At 43.4% G+C, this 15334-nt stretch overlaps 1 protein-coding gene across 1 annotated transcript; it reads left to right on the top strand.

Annotated features, from left to right (window-relative positions):
• Positions 1 to 860: 860 nt before the first annotated feature.
• Positions 861 to 4510, top strand: LOC124684752 (pentatricopeptide repeat-containing protein At1g80880, mitochondrial-like). The gene is made up of 4 exons (XM_047219010.1): positions 861 to 1387; positions 2140 to 3263; positions 3537 to 3608; positions 3982 to 4510. The coding sequence occupies exons 1-2, from the start codon at positions 861 to 863 to the stop codon at positions 3167 to 3169; spliced, it is 1557 nt and encodes a 518-aa protein (XP_047074966.1). The 3' UTR covers positions 3170 to 3263; positions 3537 to 3608; positions 3982 to 4510.
• Positions 4511 to 15334: the final 10824 nt, after the last annotated feature.

The following is a 15334-nucleotide window of genomic DNA, read 5'->3' as shown; positions in this document are numbered from 1 at the left end:
GAATCCGAGCGAAAAATTATGTAGTCATCATCTTCATCATCACTCCTAGAAGAAAATAAATATTCAATTAGTTACAGTGAATGCAACTTGCAATTTTGCAAACAGTTCTACTGTTTATTTGTTCAGTTTGATATTTTCTCTGCGCATTACTTTCCAGAAAATAGAACTTGAGCATTAAGTTAACTGATCCAAAATCAGTAGTTTCCATCTTTCTGATACTTTTTTTTGCAAAATGCCTCAAATTATTTTTGTCAAAATCCAACGAAACTTTCTTAGATTGAGAAAAATTATTGGCCGGGGTAAATCCATCCGAAATGTTTTTTTTTCATTTGCTCAAAGATTTGGAATTTTCCTTGGGAGGAACTCCAAAATCAAATTCTTGTCATGCTAATTGTTATGCAGTCAAAGCTTAATCCCCTGGTGCTACATTTGATAGCACTAATTGGTCTCGGTTTTGACTATTCAAAGTTATAATTAGTCTGTTAGGCATTTTTTAACATTGTACTACTCTGACAACTTTTGTTTGCTAGTATTAACTGCTCTGACATTTGTCTTAACACTTGTCGTATTTCCTCTGGTATTCAACTGGTATAGAAAAGTTAAATGACATGTATTAACTAGCTGCTATATTAAGTGCTAATCACATAGCACAGTTCAATGCACATGATTTCATCCTCGCGCATTGCCAGGTTCCAAACGTCCGGGTCGCACCCTGCCCTCCCAAAAAAAATAGGCACTAAAAGCAACGATGTTTGTCAAGAAGAAAAAAAAAGGTCTGCCGTAGAAGAACGGACCAGATGCTGTCCAGCTCCACCATCGACGCATCGGGATCAAAGGGTTCAGAGCATCAAACCTCTCGCATGGCGCCGCCGCTCACCGCCGCCCTCCGCCGCCACCTTCTCCTCCCCCGCCGTTTCTCATTTCTCTCCTCTCGCCACCTTAGCCTCTCCACCAACTCCCTCTCCGACCAAAGCGACTTCGAGTACGATCTCCCCCTCCCCCCTGCTCCCAACGACGACGGCGAGCTCGCCTCCTTCGTCCGCCACATCTCCCAAGCCTCCTCCGCCGCGTCTTCCCCGAAGGAGGCCCTCGCCTACCTTCTGTCTTCCTCTTTTCGCCCATCGCCGGCCGCTCCTTCCCTCCTCGTCCGCGCGCTCTGGGAGCTCCGCCGCGACCCGGAGGCAGCAGCGCTCGCGCTTCGCTGGGGCGACGAGTGCAGCGCCACGTCCGGGGCTGAGGGGACCGAGTCCCTGCCAGCGGAGGCGTGGCACCTGGCCGTATGGGCTGCGGGGAGGGCTGGGCGATTCGACCTCGCATGGGCGGCCGTGCGGCGGATGCTGCGCCGTGGGGTGCTGACCCGCCGTGCCATGGTCATCTTGATGGAGAGGTGCGATCCTATATGCTCATAATATTTCACCATTTTGTTATATTAGATATAAACTTGTATTTTGGCGAGCACAGTAGATACTGGTGATTTTTCTGCGTTGATTCAGTTCCTTAGATTTGCCTTTCAGGTAAACAAGAAAAAAGTAGGAGTGAGCCCAACATTCTAGTGAATACCTTGTGTGACATTCGTCTAATTTTGTTATGCAATGTGCATTGCTTCTACTGTGCTCATAGAAGGGGATGTGACTGCTTGAGCTATAGGTGCATATGTTATTTTAAGAGCTAAATAAGTTATTTCCTGCTTGTATTTTTTTTTGTCAAACATAAGAAGCCGTATGACTAATATTCGTAGTATGTTCTAGTATGCTAGCTATGTGATGATGATAGTATAGTCAGTGATGATGTTGCCATGTAGTGCGTGAATGCTTAGTTCAGCTTACTTATTATATTGTTGCTTGAAGTACCCAAAGAGCTAAACTTAGCATCTTGATTATTATGTGTGGTGTTGTTGCTGCTTCCATAAAATCTATGAGTTGGTCCCTTTAGGGCCTTTAGTGTAACTGATGTGCTGGATGAAACATGTAATCCTGTATCTGAATCCATTTACTAGCACTGCCATGGGGTTCATATCACTTTTGACATCATAACTACATTTTGCCATGAGAAAATGTATCATTATTATCGGATCACTTTTGTTAACTATTTTTGCGTCATGCTTCTTTCATTGTAAGGATTTGGTTATAAAATTTTCAGGTATGCAGCTGTCAATGAGGTGAACAAAGCAGTCAAGACCTTTGATGCGATGGAGAGATTTAAAGTGGAAGCAGACCAAACTGTATTTTATTCCCTTCTTCGTGCTCTTTGCAAAAGTAAAAACATCGAAGACGCTGAGGAGTTGCTTCTTACAAGAAAGAAATTTTTTCCGCTCACGGCAGAAGGTTTCAATATAGTTCTTGATGGTTGGTGTAATATATTCACCGATGTGGCTGAAGTAAAGAGAGTTTGGCGAGAAATGTCAAATTGCTGCATTACTCCTGATGGTACATCTTATACCCTCATGGTTTGTTGTTTCTCAAAAGTAGGAAACCTTTTTGATACTCTGAGACTTTATGATGAGATGAAGAAGAGAGGTTGGACTCCTGGTATTGGTGTCTATAATTCACTTGTTTATGTTCTGACAAGAGAGAATTGCATGAAGGATGCAAAAAATATTCTCGGTAAAATTGCAGATGAAGGTCTCCAACCAGATGTTGAAACATACAACAGCATTATAGTTCCTCTTTGTGAAAGTTACAAGCTTGATGAAGCGCGAAAGATAATGGAAGACATGATAATGAAGGGCATTGTTCCAACCATTTTGACGTACCATGCATTTTTGAAACAAGAAGGCATTGACGAAACATTGCAGCTACTGAAAAAAATGAAAGAAGATGGCTGTGGCCCTAACAGTGATACATTTCTCATGCTTATTGATAAGTTTATACAATTGAATGAGTCTGGCAATGCTCTGAGAGTGTGGAATCAAATGAGAAGATATGACCTTAGGCCTGCTTATGTACACTATATGGCATTGATACAAGGTTTGGTTAAACATGGATGTGTACCACGAGCTTTAGAGTATTATGATGAAATGAAGTTAAATGGTTTTGCTTCCGATCCAATACTTGATAAGGAATTCAAAACTTTTCTGTTGGCCAACAGAGACCATTGGAGAGGAGCAGGCAAATATAATCTAATTCCACAGCGTGGCAAACATTTTACAAGAAGGACAAGAATGCCGTGACACATGTGGCACTATTAAACTCGCTTCCAGTTTTCTTTGTACATATGAGGGTCTTCATGATACAGAAGTAAATGCGAACAAATGTGACTGTGAGGTATGTTCAGTTAACAAGTTTTTATTTGAATCCTGACTAATTAATATGGAACCACTAGAGTTTTAGCTTGAGTTGCTTCTTCTGAAATAATTTGTCTGAGCTTTACTTCCATGTACATGTGTAGTTTAAAGAAGTTCTATAGCCATGGGTGGTCCGGTTTATATTGTTCTATGTTATTAACATTGTTATAATGTGTAATCATTTCATATATTAGTCTGCCCAGATTGCAGTAGGCCTAGGATTTTTTTTAATGTTAGAAGGCCTTTATTGTAGTGATTGGCTCGGTGCATACATGCTATAACGGAATCAACTGGGCCAATAAAATAAGCAGGGGCATTTAGCGATGTAAGACATTTTTGTGCGCTTGCACTTAGAGCTTCTGTTCATATTTAGATAGGAGCGATTTGCGGAAACTAGAGTGATGACTAATGATATATAACGATAATGTGCTTAATGTTTATTACTTGAACAAAACTTCACTATATATTTTTGTCAAAGAAAACAGTAGGGGAGACGCTGACTGTTTATGTATGTTAACTTAAGAAAAAAAAAAGTAGAAAAGAGAAAGTCCATACAGTTCAGATGAAGCCTTGCCACATTTATCAACCGTAACATGAATGTTTGATACACCCTTTAAGAAACCAATTACTTCCAGTTCTAAAAATACCAGATCACGTCATGAAAACTTACTGTTGACTTTAGTTCTTTCTCCAAGCAGGTTTGCAGCTGGGGTGGGTGACCATCCAGTCCAAGTCTGTCGCTACATTCAGGAGGACAACTCTGTTTTTGTAGAAAACACAAATCAAGGCTGAGCGTCATTGCATATTAACACGTCGACAGTAACCGTCAGAAAGAATTGGTCCTTTCTGAAAGAGATTTGGTGTGGAGCATGGTGGGGGAAATAACAGTGATGGTCATCAACCAGATGTGGCTTATGCCGTATCTCTTGACGAACCCCTGAATTAATCTAAAACCTTGGTGTCTCAGGCAAGATCAAGGACACGCCAGAAAGGAAATAAGGCTGATTGGCTGTTAGATTCAACCGGAACAACAGAAAGCCAATGGCTCATGCTGGCGTTTGTGCCCAGAAATTCATACTTCACCTAAAGTTCGACTACAGATTATATAAAGTAGTAGATCACTGAAAAGCGCTTATTGTCTTTACCATGGTTATGAGCTGATTATCTTCTCTGGGTTGGGCATCAAACATTAGCATATGCCATGTAACATTGTGGCTATGTCTCTTACCAGTCGGTTTGTGCAGAATTGATGGAAATATTATGTGAGAAATCAATGCCGTGGTATGTACATGATTCTCAGAGGCAACCGTTACCTGTTTACTGATGTGTTCCTGAATAGGTTTCTTATCATGCACATTCTCTCTTGGAGAGTGGATTTGGTGTTCAGAGGGGTTCGTACGCATGCACTAAATATCGTTCGATTTGCTTTTAGATTTGCACTGCACAGAAAGATGTTAACAGCCATTACACGGCGTCGAATCTAATTATTTTGATGTTTGTCCACTTTTGTGGGCCACGCGAGGTAAGCCAAAATGATTCGGCGGAGCTGCAGTTCGTGTCGTGCTCTGTCCCAGCACAAGCTGCGAGGGCCCAGGCGGCGGCGAGCTCAGACAAACCTGACCTTCCTCCGCCTCACGAGATCATGTCCGCCACACCCACGTTGGGGTTAATTCAGTATTCAGTTTGGGGTCAATTTTTTCATATGGGATCCTGTTGTGCTATGACTCAGAGCAGAGAAATTTCTCTCCCGTGAATTGCTAGGATCTCGTCCGCTGTTCAAGAAGTACTCAGAGAGAGAGGAAGGAGAGAGGGGGTTCCCTGCTGAAATTAATTGGGGAGATATCGATCTAATCCTCTCGTCTCTCCCGTCGCGCCTCCAGCCGGCAGCGGCAAGCCGGACAGCCGGAGATTTGTCCCCGTCCGCTACTCTGCTGCCGAAAGCCGAAGTAGATTGAGACGGATTTTTCGTTCTAACACCATGATCGAGTCCTGGAACGATTATTCGCGTCCATGGTAGCTACACAATCAAATTGACCGCAGTTTACTAGCAGGGAGAGAGAAAAAAGCAAACAGAGATGCAAAATTTGGGCCTACGATATGTGGGTGGGTGCCAGGGCAAGCGGCAGCGGCCGTTGCTGCCTTGCTGGGCGCAGTGGCGGCGCGCGGATGTTGCTGGGGAGGCTCGAGGAGGCGCAGGGTCGGGGCTGCGGGCGCACGTGCGGCAGGGGGCAACATGGGCGGGCGTGGCCGGCCAGAGCTGCGCCGGTCGAGCTTGGGGAGGGCGAATGTCGTGCTTGGAAGGGCGGCGTCCATGGCATGAGGCATCGGGGACAGGATAGGATCAAGGAAAAGAAGTGGGGTGGAACTTTCCTCAACCTCACGGAGCAGACTAACGTTGTTAGACACGTGTCGCTTCGCGGGCGCGTGCTTACGTACCCATGTGATTACCGAGCTTCTTCCGTTCTCTCTTGGTGGAAGGTGCAGTAAGCAACAAAAAGCCAAAAAGGTGAAGCAAGCAGAAAAGTAAAAAAATTTGTACCACATGTGCCTATACTAGTTTTTGTTGGGTTTCATACCTAGCCATACCTAGCCTACCCTAACTTGTATGTGAAAATGGCTTTGATGTTGTTCATTGTTTGTTGTTATGTGCCATCCTGGAACCCATTGGAGTGCCGGCTAGAGCCCGCCGGGAACTCGCCGCCCTTCGTCTTCGCAAAACAGAACCAACGTACCTATTCAGGTTTGATATGTGGTGGGCCCCCTTGTTAGATTCTTTCCTTTTTTCCAATAGTTTTTTTCCTGAAAATTGATAAAATCCATATTTTCATATTTTAAACACCCACTTTGAACTGCTATATTTCCTAAACTACAAATCCGTTTGAGTTGAAACTTTTTTTGCATTAGTTTTGTTTTAAAAATATATTTCGAAAATGGCACTGGTTCCAAAACAAAATAATTTTGTTTTTTGTCTGTTTATTTAAAGTCTTGGGGATGGATTTTGACACTAGTAATAGTTGTTTTAGATGCAAATCCTCTTCAACTTCAACTTGGAATTAGTTTGAAGATAGTCCAATTTTGGTCCTTGAATTCTAGTGGAAGTTTACTTTTGGTCCTAGAACTTTTGTTTGGTTTAAAACGTCCCTTAAACTCTAAGAATGGTTCACTTTGAGTCCTTATCCCAACTGAGCTAGGCAATTATCTGCAACGGGTGGCAGAAAACTCAAGGCAACGCTGCATGGGTAGAGAGGCAAAGCAGCAGTCCTTCGTGGTGCAACGCTTCAAGTGAATTGGGAGAGAGGGAGAGGGAGAGGGAGAGGGAGAGGGAGAGGGAGAGAGATGGAGAGGGAGGGAGAGAGAGAGATTGGTTTGGGAACACATGGGTTTCAATTTTTCATTAAGTTGTTGGGTTCTATATCTCAACTAGCTTGGGCTTGGTCTAGTTCAAAAATAATTCGGTTGGTTGATTGTTTCTTATTCAATTCTATGTCAGCGATTATCAATTGAACCGAAAAAGGATGAAAAGTGAACTATTAGGAGAGTTCGAGGTACATTCTAAACTAAAAATAAATTTTAGGACGAAAAGTGAAAGACGTGGACTTTCTTCTAGTCACCAAACAACAAAGGCTAAGGCATCAACACCTTCTTTGCTTGTTTACAACATTTTGGAATATTAAGTCTTGCTTAAATACCTCGTTGTTACATCTTAATGTGCATGCTATCTTGCTTTATTGTCCCGCCATAATATTTTGCTATAGAATCTTGCTTATTATCTTACAATGTCATCTTGCTATACTATCTTGCACATTACCTTGCCCTAATGTATTTTCTTATTATATGGTGCTTACACCTTGAACCTGTTATGATAGCAAGTGTTACTCTTTTGTAAGTGTGTGTCACCTTGTCATATTGCATGGTGCTTGCACCTTGTGTGGATTTATTTTATCTAGTAAGAATAAGTCTGGTTCCTATGATTGTTTGGAGTTTTACTTGCTTAAATATTGGTTGGTCTTAGCCTGCCAATATTTGACGTCGGAACATCTTCCTTTTATTTGGTTCTCCTACTTCTTCTTCACCGAGGCTAGGTGCTGACGAATGCCGGCCCAAGATATTTGGGATTGGAGGCATTTGTCTAAATGCTTCTTGTTCTCTCCTCCTCACGAAGCTTGAGAACCATTTTGCTTTATTGTGTGCTTTTCAACGGACACTTGTCCGCCGACACTTGTTCGCCGACACTTTTGAGACTACATGCCCCTACTCCCCACTTTCCGATTGTAAGGGTATTTTACCCTTAACCGTTATTTTGGTTAACAATGACACCGGAGGTATTGTATGGACTAATGGTTTCTATAAGTGTATACACAGGTTTCAGTCCACATATGAGGTTGCAAGGTGGTGAGAAAGGGTTTTAGTCTGCATATGAGGTTGCAAGGTGGTGAGAGACCTCCCAATTGATGTTCTCAAAAAGTGACGGTGGTTTGGCTCTTTTCTCTATCGGTTATATTTGATTCTATAGGAACCACCGCTCTAAGAGCGGTGGTCTCGATGAGCTTAAAGGGGATGTTGCCAAAGCCACATATACACATCCTACAACATAATCTTCACACCAAAAATGCTGAGAGGTATAGTTGTTCCGAGAAACTTTCCGTTTGAGCAAAGTTGGGAACCATGGCATAGGGTTCGGGAGGAGGAACTGCAGCTCCAGGCAACTCGGCACACAGCCCGGCATGCCGGGTGTTGCTGCCGGGTAACCCGACACACAGCCCGGCATACCGGGTGCTGCTGCCGGGCAGCCCGGCATACCGGGTGCTGTTGCCGGGCAGCCCGGTATGTAGCCTGGCATGCCGGGTGGTACACCGAAAAATCCGTTACCTGTCGGGTCCTATGCCGAGTGCCTAGACTCTGACTTCAAACGGCTCTATTTTCTCGGGAGGACTATATAAGCCCCTTCTTATTTCTTGAAGAGGTAAGATGACCAGTGCAAGATATTTCTCCCTCTCTCATACTCCATTGTTGAGCTCCAAAACCTTCAGATCTCCCTCCTCCTTCAACCAAACTCAAATCCCTTTGGGGAAAAGCTTGAGGAGGCCTTGATCTACGATTCCACCAAGCCAAATCTCATTCCCCCTTGAGTTCATCGAGCTAGCTTGTTACCCTTGGGTTTTGTGGAAACCCTAGGTGGCTAGTGTCACTCGGAAGCATCCGGGTTGTGGATTTGCTCCAAGAAGAAGTTTGTGAGGGTCTGGAGGCTACCTTTAAAGTCTACCACAAGTGAATGATCTATTCCTTCGTGGGATAGGCTCCGGAGAAGAAGGTGAGCCTTCGTGGCGTTTGGGAAGTCCTTCGTGGGACCCACACCTCTCCAAACGTGACGTACCTTGTTGCAAAGGAAGGGAGCACGGGAATACATCTTCGTCTCCGCGTGCCTTGGTTATTTCTAACCGATCTCTTTACTTTTGTTATTTACTTGTGTGATAGCCTTCGTGCTTGAGTATCTTGTTTCATCATATAGGTTGTCTCACCTAGTTTGCATTAGGCTCACTTTATTCGCAAAGCCTAAACTTTCAAAAGAAATCAAGAAAATTTGTAGAAACCTATTCACCCCCCTCTAGGTTTACCATCTATGAACTTTCAATTGGTATCAGAGCATGGACTCTTTTTAAGGGCCTTACAGCCTTAAGAGTCAGATGGATAAACTATTCAAGAGTTTGGATGAAGATTCTAACCTTTCGGTCAAGGAGATGAAATCCAGATTCTTAGCATATGAAGCTGAGAAAAAGAAAAAGGATGATGATCTCCAGAGCTAAATGGCAGAAATGAGTGCCATACTTAAGAGCCTAAGTGGTGGGATTTCTAGTGGGGCTGCTGTCCCTGGGGAGTCCTATAAACAGGTCAATCATGACTATCCTAAAAACACTTCACCCATGCCTCATATTAACCATAGTGCGAATGTTCCCCATTTTGATGGAACTCACTTTTCCTTTTGGAATTCTTCTATGGAGTCTCATATTCGCAGCTACAATGTGGAGATGTGGGAGATCATTGTTGATGGATACTGGAAGCCACAAGCTCCCATTAGGTTGATTTCCACCGAATTCTACAACCGTCAACTCAATGCTTCTGCATGTGACAAAATTAGAAGTGGCATCAACCGCAAGCTGCTTTACCAAGTCAATGACATTGACTTAGCCAAAGAGCTTTGGGATAGGATTGTAGTACTCCAAGAGGGAACCAATCTTATCCAAAAGTCTCTTTATGAGTCAGCCAAGATTGAGGCTACTCTATTCATGATAAAGGAAGGGGAGACTGTAGCTGAGGCTTATGAAAACTTGGAGCTCTTCGGGTGAAGGTCAAGGGCCTTGGTTGTGATAAATACAATGATGGCTTTGAAATGAATGAAGAGTTCATAAAGTCCAAGGTAATTGCCATGACTGTTGTCAAACAGAAGGACACCAACCTTGCCCTCAATTTGCAAATCCTCACCAAACAAGTAGATCTATCCGCAGATGATATTGTCTCTTATGTGGATGCCATTGACAACATGGACAAAGAAGGAGAAAGACGCATGGTAATGAACCGTGTCGATGGCCCCTCCCACAACCTTGCTTTGAAGGCCAGGGCAGACCAAGAAAGAGAAGAAGTCTATGAGATCGAAGAAGAAGAAGAAGAAGAAGAAGAGATGACTTCAACTAGTGACATTGGGACAAATTTTGCTTTCATTGTCAAGAAGTACAAGAAGAAGTTCCCAATCTCCTCCAATGAGAAGAAGAAGAAGAGAACATGCTACAACTGTGACAGAGACAGTCACTTTGCAAATGAGTGCCCTTATGAGAAGAGGGTAGACAAGCCAAGGTTTGTCAAAGGTGTCAAGCCAAGACTGAAGCCAAACCAATAAATGAGCGATACAAGAAGAACAAGGGAAGAGCCTTCGTTGGTACTAAGTACATTTCCGATGAAGAGGGAGAAGATGAGGAGAAGGAGGCAGGAGTGGATGGTTTGGCTTACTCCGAACCCGGGTCACTCTTCACATATGACTACTCCAAGGATTATTCCACACAGTCTTCAACTCCAAATGTTATTGGTTCTTCCTTCATGGCAAGAATGACTTATGATGATGACTCCGATGACTCTTCCTCCTCTATGGTCGTTGGCTCTTGTCTTATGGCAAGGGAAGCAAAGGTAATGGAATCCCCACCTTCTTTATCTAGCATTCTTGATGATGATAAAACTGATAATCAAGATGAAGAGGATGTTCTTAAAGGTATTTTCAAAGTTATATACACCCTTCGTGGCGATGCTCTTGTCAAGTTTGATTTCTTGATGGACTCCCTCAATGAAAGGGATGAGTCCATTGAGGAATTAGAATCTCTTATGAAAGATGAGAAATGTAGATTCAATCTCCTAAGACAAGAGCCGAAAAACGAAAGGTGCATATCTCAAGGCCTTAAACAACTAGTTGAAACATTTGAACTAGATAAAGTTAAGGACCTATAAACTATTGAAAGGGCTTAATTAATGGCACAAGAGCTGGATGCTTCAAAGAAGGAGCTTGAAGTTGCTCATGCTTCTCTCACAAAGGATCTTGACCATCTTGAAAGGGCTAACAAGCTTGTTAAGGATGAGCTCAAGAAACTTGGAGAGAGCCATGACCTACTCCAAGATATCTATAAGAAGGCTCTTGGATCATTGAGTGATCTCATTATTGATGAAAATGTTGCTAGTTCCTCTACCTCATCTACTTGTGAAATGCTAAACTTGTTGAGGAACATGCTCAATTAAAAGAAGAAATATCTCTATATGTTGAGACCAATGAATATCTTGAATCTTTGGTAACCAAATATGGTCTCAACTATTATCCCAATGACTCTGCTTGTGAACAAGCAACTATTCTTGAATAAAATGCTAGGTTGACAAAGGAACTAGCCAAGTTCACCACCTCCAAGAATAAGATGGGATTGGATGACCTTTTGAGTAAGCAAAGGTCAAACAATAAGAAGTATGGACTTGGGTATGTTCCCAAGCCCCACAAGAAGAACAACTACAAGAAGGAGAAGCCCACTCAAGAAAAGAACAAGAAGGTCACTAATGATGGCAAAGCCCCAAAGGGCAAAGCCACTAGTGGTGACCACACGAGACCTAACAATCACTATGCTTTATTTGTAGATTATTATGGTGATGTTTATGCTAAATATGTTGGCCCTCGTAATGGCTATGCTTATAGAGGGTAATCAATTTGGGTACCAAAAGATCTTGTTGCCATTACAAAGGAACCCATTAATCGATGGGTTCCTAAAATCTCTACTTGATTTTGTAGGGGTATTCCTCCGGTGGTCCAAAATGGGTGTTCGACAGTGGATGCACCAATCATATGACCGGAGGAAGAGGAGTGCTTGACCAATTCATAGAGGATGTTAACAAAAATTCAAGCATCACTTTTGGTGACAACTCAAAGGGAAAGGTACTTGAGTATGGCAAGGTGGCAATCTCTAAGGACTTGTGCCTTGAGACAGTCATGCTTGTTGAATCTCTTGGCTACAATTTGCTTTCTATTTATCATCTTGCAGATGCGGGCAATAATTCCTATTTTACTAATTATTGCGTGAAAGTCTTTAGGAGTGATAATCTCAAATTGGTCCTTGTTGGATATGTGGAGAACAACCTTTACGTGGTTGACCTCTCAAAAGAGAGCCCTTCTCTCCCCACATGTCTAATGGCCAAACATGACGAGGGTTGGCTGTGGCATCGCCGCCTTGGTCATGTCAACATGAGAAATCTTAAACAACTCCTAAAGGGTGAGCACATTGTTGGACTAATCGACATTCCCTTTGAGAAAGATCGTGTGTGCAGTGCTGCCAGTGCATGTGTAGCTGGGAAGCAACTCAAGAAGAGACATCCTATCAAGAGTATCATCACCACCTCTAGGCCTCTGGAGCTCCTTCACTTGGATCTCTTTGGGCCATCTCATTATGATACTCTTGGTGGGAGAAAATATGGACTGGTCATTGTTGATGATTACTCAAGATATTCTTGGGTCTCTCTCCTTAAGTCGAAGGATGAGACCTATAGAGAGTTCATCATCTTCGCCAAGAAAGCTCAATGAATGTATGAAGCTGAGATCAAGGCGATAAGGACCGACAATGGCACCGAGTTCAAGAACTACACTATGCAAGAGTTTGTTGATGATGAGGGCATCAAGCATGAGTTTTTAGCTCCATACACCCCTCAGCAAAATGGTGTTGTTGAAAGGAAGAACTGGACTATTATTGAGATGGCAAGAACCATGTTGAGTGAATTCAAGTCACCCCATAACTTTTGGGGAGAAGCCATCTCTACTGATGTCCACTACTCCAACCGACTCTTCCTCTGTCTCATGCATAATAAAACTCCATACGAGCTTCTCACGAGTAACAAGCCTAATTTCATGTACATTAGTGTCTTTGGATGCAAATGTCTTTGTTAAAAACAATAAAGAGAGCTTGGTAAATTTGAAACTACAAGTATAGAGGGTATATTTGTTGGATATGCGGAGAACTCCCACGCCTATAGATACTACAACAAGTCCAGTGGGACTATTGAAGTATCTTGTGATGTGGTGTTCTTGGAGGATAATGGCTCCCAAGTGGACCAAGTTGTTCCATGTGCTGCAGGTGATGATGATCCTTCTAATGCCATCAAGCTTATGGGCATTGGACACATCCGGCCCACGGAGGTCCATACTAATGATCAAGATGGTGGAATAGAAGCCTCAATCTTAGTCCAAGTGGAGCCTTGCTCAACTCAAGCTGAACCATCAAGTGCAGCCCAAGATTCATCCTCTACTCAAGATGAGCCGCATTCCAAAGAACAAGAAGAAAATCCTCACCCCCTGAGCAATACCATGATACTGATCAAGAATCATCCTCATCCCATGGTTGATCTCAAGTTGTCCCTCATGATCAAGAACTATCTAGAGATGAATTTATTGATCATGAAGGAACCATTCGGAAGATCAAGGCTGCTTCAAGGGCAAGTGACATGAAAGTAGATCAAGTCCTTGGTAGCATCTCAAGAGGAGTGGTAACTCGTAGACACCATGCATTACTTATCACTTATTGTCAACATCATTCTTTTGTGTCTAGTTTTGAGCCACTCAAGGTACATGAAGCCCTGGTTGATCCGGATTGGGTAATTGCCATGCAAGAAGAATTGGAATGTTTCACCCGCAATGAAATATGGTCTCTAGTTGAGAGACCCAAAGATCATCGCATCAATGTCATTGGGACCAAATGGGTGTTCAAGAACAAGCAAGATGAGATTGGCATTGTCATAAGAAATAAAGCAAGATTAGTGGCACGAGGGTTTGCCCAAATAGAAGGTATGGACTATGATCACACCTTTGCGCCGGTTGCCCGTCTTGAAGCTATTCGTCTTTTGCTTGCATTTGCATCTTTTCATAATTTCAAGTTATATCAAATGGATGTGAAAAGTGCATTTTTGAATGGTCCCCTAAAAGAAACTGCATATGTGGCTTAACCCCTTGGTTTCGAAGATCCATGCCGTCCAAACCATGTGTATTTACTCCATAAGACACTCTATGGTCTCAAGCAAGCTCCACGTGCTTGGAATGAGTACCCTAGGGATTTCTTACTCGAGGATGGGTTCAACATGGGTACGGTCTATTCCACCTTTTTCACCAAGCAGGTTAAAGGGGGTGGGCTGTTCTTACGTCAAATATATGTTGATGATATTATATTTGGTGGAACTAACCCGGAACATAATAAGGCTTTTGAGCTGCTGATGACTAGGAGATGTGAGATGTCCATGATGCGGGAGTTGAAGTTCTTTTTACGCTTCCAAGTGAGGCAACTCGCAAAAGGGACCTTCATCTCCCAAGAAAAATATGTGAAGGACATGCTCAAGAAGTTCAACATGACCAAAGCAAGCCCAATGAAGACACCCATGCCCGTAAAGGGGCAGCTTGGATCATGTGATGGAGAGAAGGATGTGGATCAAAAGGTATCCCGTTCCATGATTGGATACTTGCTCTACCTTTGTGCTTCTAGGCCGGATATCATGTTAAGTGTCGGGATGTGTGCTTGTTTTCAATTTGCTCCTAAGGAGAGCCACTTGGTGGCGGTCAAACGAATTTTAAGATACCTTGTTCTTACTCCTACTCTCGGGCTGTGGTATCCAAAGGGGTCAACCTTTGAACTCATAGGCTATTCGAATTCTGATTGGGATGGTGATAAGGTTGACCGGAAGTCTACCTCCGGGGCTTGCCAATTTTTTGTCCGGTCATTGGTGAGTTGGTCATCTAAGAAACAAAACTCCACTGCTCTATCCACCGCTGAAGCCGAATACATATTAGCGGCATCTTGTTGCACTTAGTTGTTATGGATGAAGCAAACCTTGAAAGACTATGGTGTGTCTCTTGGTACGGTGCCTCTTCTATGTGACAATGAAAGTGCAATAAAGATCGCCAACAACTCAGTCCAACATTGCCGCACAAAACACATTGAAATTCACTACACGAAAAGTTCTGATAGACAACGTCTCAAAATCGTCCGCTAAGGGGTATTTTTCGTCACCTATGGGCCTAACCCGACGATATGGGTTCTGTTGTGGAAACTACGTCAGGCAAAGTCCTACGACGATTTTTTCGGTCCGTCGCGCTTGGGTGCCCTTCCGCCACGGAAAATCGGACCGTTGCCCAAGTGTTTCCGGGAGCCCGTTGACTGCTGACGTCATGCAACCGACACGTGGCGTACGCCGTTAATCGGGCAGGTAACGGCGTTAACCGGCAGAAACCCCGTGGTAGATGGTAGGCCCACACGAGGCCTCGCCACGTCTTAAGCGGGCCGGCCCATTAAGTTTGCGGGCCGGGCCAGCTGACTTAGTTTGACCGGTCAACTATATAGCTGGGCTGGTCCATTAGTTACGTGGGTCGGGCCTAACCTCTAAGGTTGACTGGTCAAAACTTTAATGGGTGATGACCCACAAGTATAGGGGATCGCAACAGTCTTCGAGGGAAGTATTACCCAATTTATTGATTCGACACAAGGGGAGACAAAGAAT

Source organism: Lolium rigidum, chromosome 1 (genome assembly GCF_022539505.1).
Source record: "Lolium rigidum isolate FL_2022 chromosome 1, APGP_CSIRO_Lrig_0.1, whole genome shotgun sequence".
In the NCBI taxonomy this organism is placed as follows: Eukaryota; Viridiplantae; Streptophyta; class Magnoliopsida; order Poales; family Poaceae; genus Lolium; species Lolium rigidum.
The sequence above is the reverse complement of the archived record's forward strand: the minus strand, read 5'-3'. Positions and strand labels throughout refer to the sequence as shown.

What these genes read in the sequence shown, in the direction of transcription:
- LOC124684752 (XM_047219010.1), top strand. Translation starts at nt 861, where the DNA reads ATGGCGCCGCCGCTCACCGCCGCCCTCCGCCGCCACCTTCTCCTCCCC. An exon ending in ATGGTCATCTTGATGGAGAG is followed by an intron (nt 1,388 to 2,139) that starts GTGCGATCCTAT and finishes TAAAATTTTCAG; the next exon opens with GTATGCAGCTGTCAATGAGG.